The sequence below is a fragment of the Pipra filicauda genome, unplaced genomic scaffold (assembly GCF_003945595.2).
Source record: "Pipra filicauda isolate LSUMZ 115617 unplaced genomic scaffold, ASM394559v2 scaffold93_size3172892_pilon, whole genome shotgun sequence".
Taxonomy (NCBI): domain Eukaryota; kingdom Metazoa; phylum Chordata; class Aves; order Passeriformes; family Pipridae; genus Pipra; species Pipra filicauda.
The window spans coordinates 655521-664324 of NW_024105131.1; the positions used below are offsets into that span (position 1 = coordinate 655521).

General features: G+C 36.7%; 1 protein-coding gene across 4 annotated transcripts in view; it reads left to right on the forward strand.

Moving 5' to 3' along the window:
* Window positions 1–8804, forward strand: part of ZFC3H1 (zinc finger C3H1-type containing) — a 41953-nt gene extending 33149 nt beyond the window's left edge. For all 4 annotated transcript variants that reach the window (XM_027721910.2, XM_039391308.1, XM_039391309.1 and 1 more), the window contains exons 29-35: window positions 2220–2324; window positions 2413–2578; window positions 3305–3405; window positions 4570–4671; window positions 5272–5311; window positions 7764–7826; window positions 7952–8804. In XM_027721910.2, coding sequence (XP_027577711.1) covers window positions 2220–2324; window positions 2413–2578; window positions 3305–3405; window positions 4570–4671; window positions 5272–5311; window positions 7764–7826; window positions 7952–8089 — 715 coding nt within the window. In that variant the 3' untranslated portion in view covers window positions 8090–8804. The remainder of the gene's footprint in view (window positions 1–2219; window positions 2325–2412; window positions 2579–3304; window positions 3406–4569; window positions 4672–5271; window positions 5312–7763; window positions 7827–7951) is intronic.

Consider the following 8804-nt stretch of genomic DNA (forward strand, 5'->3'; position numbering starts at 1 on the left):
TGAGATTTTTGTAAAGAATTTCTGAGAAACAGCTCTTGGGTCTGAGTAAATTCCATTTTCAAAAAGCAGAGTATTTATTATTTGCCTAAGGGTGTATCACTTTGGGTTCTTTCCGTAAAGGATCTGCCAGTCCTTAGAAAACCTACCAACCTGCTTCACAATGGAGATAATTTTATGAAACTGAATTGCATGTCAAATTCTACTCTTGAGAAATCTTTCAGAAATTCTGACCTATGGGAACAGTAATAGGTGTGTTCACCTCAAAATGATTTTTTTGGTTTACTTTTGTTTTAGGTTGCTACTGCTAGTAGTGTTGTTCTTTTTCCTGGCTTTCAGTTGCCTCCCTATTATTTTACAATAGTTTCCCCATTCTGTTTAGTCCTGGTCTCCCCACCTTCCTTGACCTGCTTTTTCAGCTCTTCATGGAGAGAAACCCCTCCACAGTAAACTGACCTGATCTTCTGCAAGAGATTGCAGAGGAACACATCTTTGTCATGTATACACAATCTTCTTTTTTCATTTCTTCCTTTTGATAGCAGCAGTATACAGGGTTGCCAGACACCAAAGTACTAGCCATCTATAACTTACACTAGTTACATAACTATGATTACTGAAGTGTTGGCTTAGGCTGTTTAAGAAGTTTACGACTTCATGGTCTGGGTTTGTCAGTCTTCAGAAGTAGTTATTTGGCTTTTAAGATATGTAGAAGGGGCAAGGATGATAATGCTTCACATACTGATTGAGGACTCCTCAGAACTTCTTCACCACTCTTGCTTATAGTTTTTAATTGGTGTACAGGTAAAATCTATGGTTTTCAAGTAAACTTAATCTAAACCTTATATAAAGGTTATCTTAATGTTTTCTTTTTGTATTGTCCGTTAATACCAACTGAAATGCCTTTTTTTTTAACAGAAAGTACCTCTTCACAAGGTCAGTTTTGGGTTTGGCACTTACACAGTAGAAGCGTTGTTACTAAGACACTTGAGGTCACTCTTTAGTCATAAGGGACCTTGTCTTAAGCTCAGGTGCTCCTGTATTTTAGCACCTGCTTCTAAGAAGGGAAATTAGTGCTCTTGTATTAAATGCCTAAATTACTTTCAGAGCTAAATTACTTTCAGAGTGTCTCTCTTTCAGTTTTGCTACAGTAAGTGTCTAGGTATCTGGGCCTGCAGATCTGTCCTTTCTTTCTTCAGGTACAGAGGACAAAACATGTAAAAGTTCACTTTTAGCAACATAAAATAGGTTGAAATCAGCAAAGCCTCAAAGCTCATGTAAGAGTGTTTTACTTGGGGAGATCAGTGTGTGTACATGTGTGTGCGCACAAATGCATACACTCGCTTTTTTAGAAAGAGTAGCAATTGGTGATTTAGTGCGTAGTTCTTGGGGAAAACAAGTAGAATCAGCCACTCTGATTATATGACCCTAGTCAGGAGGGTTCTGTAGCAAGGTAGCAACATCAGCCCTATCTTTGTATTTCTGTAATCTCTTTCATGAGGTTGTTAGTTTTTTTTGGGGTTTTTTTTCTCCTCATGACTTAGTGAAAGTCTTACCTTTTTACCACTGTAATTTTACACTTTGAAATAAGGATTGTTCACAACGTCTTGATCAAAGAATGTGTCTGCTTCTGTCTTTGGTGAGGTACTGTATGTTGGTCTTACTGTATGTTTTTTTGAGAAGCTGTTGAACAAAATTAAGGTGGTTTTTTTTTTTTACTTTTCTTGTCAAGTTTCTTTTTTTTCCTGATGTGATCAGGGTGTTTCTGCCCCAGATCCTGGTAATACTTGTTTCAGAACACTAATTTTGTTGCCACAGTCTGATACTATTTCTCAAGTGGCTTTAATCTGACTTTGAAATGTATTGTTCTGGAGCTCAAACAGAAACTCAAGACTTGTCTCCATTCTGTGGCAGTTAGAGCATTCATATTAGAAGGATTAGTAAAAGGGTACTTTACAGGAATAGAAGATAATTCCTAAGATTTAATTTGTTTTTAAGGGTTGCATTTTAAACTGCATGGTTGCTTTATTATTCCTTGTTACCTGCTTTTGAGACTTACCCATTTTAATAAATTGACTGATAAATTAGTCCATGATACTGCTAAACTGAAAACACTGTTTTTTCTTGCATCTGAGGATGGGAAATTCTTCATTGTGTCTTACTCTTAGTGTGCAATAACATGTATTGTTTGTGACATACAACACTTTATCTTTTTATGTAAACAGTTTGTGCCAGTCTATTCATGCGAGTGTTGGTGAAGCACTGGATGCTTATGAAGCAGCTCTGGGGGCAGTGATGCAACAGGAAACTGTTCAGAACATTTGGTTAGAGTAAGTTCGTAAGGGAAGAAAGTCAATTAATCTCAACTATTAAGTGAAGGCTACCAGAACCATCTATTTTTTTTCTTTTTTCTTCCAGTTACCTTGTTTTTATCAATAGCAAAGTTGTTGGATCCAACAACAAGGTTCAAGAATTCAAGCTTTTTACTGATCTAGTGAACAGATGTCTGGTGACAGTCCCCACACGATACCCAATTCCGTTTAGTACTGCTGATTATTGGACCAATTATGAGTTTCATAATAAGGTAAAAATGCATCTGTGGACAGTTTAAACTAAAGAGGCTGATGACCTGTTAGCAGGTACCTGTAATCTACTTGTTCAAATACAGCACCAGTAATATATGAACACTGTGAAAGCTAGGAGTTACTAGGAAAAGAAGCAACGGTCTCAGGGTAGTAGTGTTTTGAGCAGAAGAGTATCTAGCAGCAACCTTTTGAATAAAGGGTGTGTAAGGCGAAGACAAACTTTATGCCATGTTGTAACACTGTGAATAGAGCTGTTAGTGACAAATTATTTTTTTCTAGAGAGAAGAGAAAATGTATAAGGGAGGGCAGATATGGCTGAGCACAAGTGGTCTGCAGAGCTATAATACTGGCAGATGGAAACAGTATTTACGCTGTCATTTTTTTCTTGGAAAGTACAGTCGTTGAGAAACAGAAGGAGTAAAGTTATGAGTAAAAACAAGTTGAGCAATTACCCAAACAGACTAAAGCTTATAGAAATCCTGGATCCCATTTTGCTAACATGCAGTGCGTTTCTCTTTGCTCACTAAATGCAGGCTGGAGGGACTAATATGTGGTGCTAGCAACTTGACACTTTTTATTGTACAAATTGATTTCTGTACCCATGAGTGATAAGGTTTGAAGGTGGCAACTCCCTTTAGTCATAGTGTTCATAGTTTGTCATTCCATTATTCTTAGCAAAGTAAGAGCTATAAAGTGGATTAATGTTTATAATTCAAATTCTACAGGTAATTCTTTTTTATTTGAGCTGCATTCCAAAATCTCAGCATTCCAAAACCTTGGAACGGTTTTGTTCTACCATGCCTACTAATCCTGGACTTGCACTGAGGTATGTAAAAATACTTAGAATCAAGACCAACAGACTGTTAACATAACTACTGTTTTTTGTGTAAGACGTGCATGATTTGCTTTCCACCATGGAAGTAAAACTCTTCGTCTATTATTGCATGTTGCTTGAGGCATATTGTGCCTTCTGACATCATCTCAATCTTGTGTTTGACAAGGTTCTATTCTATCTACAGACAGGTTATACTTATACAGGAATTAGCTCTGCATTGTACATGATCAGTGAAAGTGGTCAAAATTTCAAGTGTGTAGAGAAATGTCAGATATATGTTAAAATCTTGTTGTTACTTGTTGATCTATTACAAGTACAATTCTGGCATAGAACAAACAGAAATGGATACACCAGTCTATAACAGTGCACCTTAAGCACTTGATATTTATTTAGCAAAGAGAAACCAATATTTAAAAAAAAATCTTATGGGAAAAAGGACCAGTAAATGTAAGCATTGCACTGATTCTTACTTGAACAGTATTTCAAAATGCGCTCTTCCAGGATTAGGGAGTCCATGTTTTACTGTATTCAGGTGCACTGAATGCATGAGTATTTGAGTAGTTTTGAAAAGTCCCGAAACACTGTTCATCATCAACAATGACCCCAAAGAACTCAAAGCAAGACTTGAAATGAGCGTGTGTGGTTGTGGGCGTGGGGAGAGTATACCTGCCTTTGGCACATGAAGTTGAATGACTTAATTTTAAACCAAGTTGCGATTCTGTCTAGATGGAACTTGCAGCTCCCTTAAACAATGTTGATACTGCATGAAATGGGTGAGCAGAACTGACTAAACAGTACTTCTAGCCACATGACTGTAAAACTAATTTACCTCCTTTCAAATGTGCAGTTACTTTGTGCATGCTAAAAGTGGATTTGTATTCCACTTGTAATTTGTAATGTGCCAAGATCATATTTTCTCTCTGATTTTGTACTTCTTAGTTATTCTCTGAAAGTGTATTTTAACATTTTTGTTTTGTTTTGTTCTGAGAGCATGATCAGTTAATATTGTATATGGTGGCTTGGGTTTTTTCCTACTTGCAATTCTCAGCTCAGATTAGGTATAATAGATTTTGTATAGTGTGTTTGTATCTTTGGACAGCTTTTATGGTCCAAGTGATTAGAGCAGTGTTCCTTTCTCATGAATACCTTTTACAGACTGCTTCTGCGATACTGGGAGGAGAGCAATGTTCAAATTCTGAAACTACAAGCCAAGATGTTTACATATAATATCCCAACATGCCTGGCCATCTGGAAAATGTAATGCAACAATCATACATCTGTTTTCATAGATATTGCTTTTGTTTATAAGGTTTACATCACAAAGGTAAATCTGAAATGTCCTTCCAATTGGGCTTGTACTGGAAGCCTCTCTTTCATTAGCTTATTATTTAGAGAGTAACTGTTTGTTACAGCAGACAGAGGTACTGTCACTTCTTAAAAATGAGAAATGAAATTTCCCTCTTGGAGAAACTTATGTGAATGGATATTATGCAGATAAATATGAATTATGTATTTACAAGTTGCCTTTTTAAATTCAACTATTGACTTCTGTCTCCCCCCCTCTCTACCCCTCCCCTTTATATATCACAATAGCAGTATTCTCCATTATCCAGTGATGCTGAACTGATCTTTTTCTTCAGTGTTTGTTCATAATGGGGAACAACTGAAATGTCTTGCTCATGTAAGGTTGTTTTTAAAAAATGGCTATTTTTATCTTTTCATGTAGATTAACCTCATTGGAATTTAGTCAGTTTCTTCTCAAGGAATTAGTAATTCCATTCCACAGTCAATATTCTGCCACTAATGGCACTTAAAATAATTCAAGAGTAAATGTTTGTATATATTTCTTTTCCTCAGAGCCATTGCTGCCGAATGCTTTCTAATGGGACAAAGAGAAGTAAGTCAACACAGTGTACTAAAATGAGTAATTATGAAATTCTATAAGACTTCTCATATCTTGGCTTTATCCAAAGCAATGGTCATCTGTAAACCCAAGATTCCTAGGTAGTTGAAATATTCTTGTTTATAAACATCACAACATTTACCTCAAGTGTGAGAAATGTCTTTGACAGTCACGGTAGAATGGATTGTATAATGAATGAGTACTTGGGCATACTGTTTCTGGTTATCTTTCCCTTACTGAGAGGGCTGTATTCTTCTCCTATTTGATTTTTTTTTTAATTTTTTTTTTTTTTACCTGGAGGAAATTGCTAGAACTTAAAATACAGTAGAGGGAAGAAAGACTTGTTTTGCTGAAAGATGCTAATGACTGTCTTTACAAGTAGATAAGAAAGCTGGAGAGGAACTTCTTACAAGGGCATGTAGTACTAGGACAAGAAGGAATGGCTTCAAACCAACAGGTTTAGATTGGATATTAGGAAAAATTACTGTGAGGGTGGTGAGACACAAACAGGTTGCCCAAAGAAGATGCAGATACTTTATGCCCGGAAGTGTTCAAGGCCAGACTGGATGGGCCTTTGAGCAATCTGGTCTAGTGGAAGGTGCCCATGCCAGGGGATTTGTAACTAGATGATCTGTAAGGTCCCTTCAAACCCAGACCATTCTTTGGTTCTGTGAAGTAGTTGGAAGAGTGGGTCTGCCAAATGAGTGTATGTGAAGAGTTTGAATAGTTCCTGACCACCCAAAAGACATCAGTTCTTTTTCTCCAAAAATAACAAGGTTACTTATTGGTACTTAGGGAAGGGGAAAATCACTATATACAAATACAAGAGGTTTTTGGCATAGCAACTGAATCACATTTCAGTTCAAACAGAATGATCTGCCTGGTATTGCTGCTATCAGAATATTCTTCTGCCTGTGGAAGGATGCTATGTATTTGGGGCTAGGGGGTTATCATGAGGGCCTAGATTTGTGACTCACCACTTGCTTGTGGTGTCTTTGAGCTAACTTCTTTGCTGTATCTTGTTTTGTGTCATTCTTTTAGTGACTTCTTAGCATCCTTCTTTTTTTGTCTGTGGTCTTTCTTTTGAATCCGTGTTAAAGCTTAACTGATCCATAAGGGATAGCATGGCTATTGTTAGACTTGCATATGAAATATTTTCTTTCCTTTTTTGCTGTCCCCTAGAATGTTTAAGAAGAACATCCCCCAAGCAGAGTTATTTGGTTTGTAAGATCAAATAATTCAAAGTCAGGAGATATCAAAGGCATGGTTGCCTATTCAACCTTAATTCTGTCTCTGTGTTGGTTTGGTGTAATCTGTAATTAGTCACAGATCCCTGCTTCAGTCATTGTATTAGATGGACTACATCTTAAGGCACTGCCTATAAGTAAGGCTGGTGACTGAAAAGATCCCTGAAAAGGCTGGTGACTGAAAAGATTTGTTTGGTTAGAAAAATATATTTCAAATGCATCAAAAAGAGGGCCTTTAAAGAAAATGAACCAATTAAAATGAAGGCATATGTGAAACATTGTAGCTGGATTACACCCAGAAGAAATCGCATGGTTTTCTTCTGCAACCACCTCACTAACTATATGGCATGTGGTAAAATCACTTAAGAAGGTACACACAGTGCAGTTGGGGTTTTTTTGGGTGGGGGGGTGGAGGGTCTTAGTTTGGGATGTAGTGAGCACTTAAAACTGTTTACACAAATCAGTGATTGTTCCAGATAACTAGATTTTCTAGTAAACAAGAAGGATATTGGTTTAAAATTGAATTGTAATTCAGATTCTGGATTTCCTGTTCCTGGAGAACCTGTCACTTATTCTCTTCAGAGGTCACGTAAAGGTTTGTTAAAAGAATATAAAAATGGGTACAAGTATTTAAAATGCCAACAAATACCTCCCCTAATGACTGATTGAAGCTGGTACTTTAGATACCAGTAGTTGGAGACTTGAGTAAGTACTAGCATTAAATGTTTTGGTCCTCTATTTTAAACAATAAAATGGTAAAACCATTTTCTTCGAGAATTGCAAAAACTCAGACTGATTGTTAAAGTACACGTAGAGGCTGAAAGAAAAAAACCCATGAAACAGTTATTTTTATTGCAGGATTGGGATGATATGCAATAAACAAGACCTTGAGACTACATATTGAGTGGTGAAAGAGAAATATTCAGTAAGCTGCTTCATTCTCTGAATGTGTTCCATCCTGTGCAATGAATGAGGCAAGAATCTTGTGAAGAAAAATACAATGTACTCATGTAACTAATCATGTTCATACAAGGGTCAGAATTAAGGTCAGACATAAACTCACCTTTGCTTTTAGTAGCAATTTAATGCTTTACCTCAAAAGTATTTTAAAAATTATTGCAAGAGATTTTTGTGCTTCAAATCATTCATTTTGAGTGCATGAAATTTGCTGACTTTTAATACTTGCCTTTATTTTGCAGGTCCATCATTTATATCAGAGAGCCCTTCAGAAGTTACCTCTATGTGCAACACTGTGGAAAGATGTAATGTTTTCTCCTTATGATTCAGTTTGAGGTTTCATATAAATTTTCTGCATATCCCATATCCATAGATGTGGTGATGCTCAGGCTCTGGCTAAATCTTATATCTGCTTCCCCCTCTCTTTCAGCAACTCTTGTTTGAAGCATCAGGAGGAGGTAAAACTGATAACCTGAGAAAACTAGTTTCCAAGTGCCAAGAGGTTGGAGTCAGCCTAGATGAGCTTTTAAATTTAAGCACTTACAGAACAGAAAACAAGAATTACTGAACACTCAGTATGGTCAGCCATAAGTCCTATAAAATGCCAAAATCAGTTGAATGGTTCTTCAGGCTGATCCGTGCCCTAAGATCTGTGTAAGGCAGATGAGTATTGCTGAGCATATCAAGTCTCCGATCTGCTTTCCTTGAACCTGGAAGCAATTAACATGACCACCTTCTGGAAACATGAATTCCCTGTCTGGCCTTGCTTCTGGGCCCTGCCAGATTCTCATAACGTCATCTACGTAAGTATAGTTAATCAAAATGACAGACTTTATTTTTTTATGTTTTCTTTTTATTTACTATTTTCTTTGTTTTGCTGTTCCTGATTCACTTGACACTCTCGCTGATGCCTGAGAGATATGTGTTTCGGATTAATTTACTGGGCTGTGTTTACAGTAAAAAGCAAGTAGTCCATTTTGGGTTTTTCCTTTTTTAAACCTTTTTTGAGACTTTTTCATTACAGGATTTAAAACAAAAGCAGCCGCTCTTAAGGAAAGTGTAACTGCCGTGGCCACAAGTATGCTTCTTGCACTTGAAGGCTCTAAGAGGGTTGCTTACTGCCCTTTTCTGCATTGGACTCATGGCAGAGACTATTAAACTTGAAGATTAAAGAAACTATTGCAAATGCCAGTGCATCAGAACCTAAGAGTGGTCAATTATGTGCAATTTTTTGTAAAGAAATTTTAATTTATAATAAAGTTTAACAGTTTAAAGAAAAATAA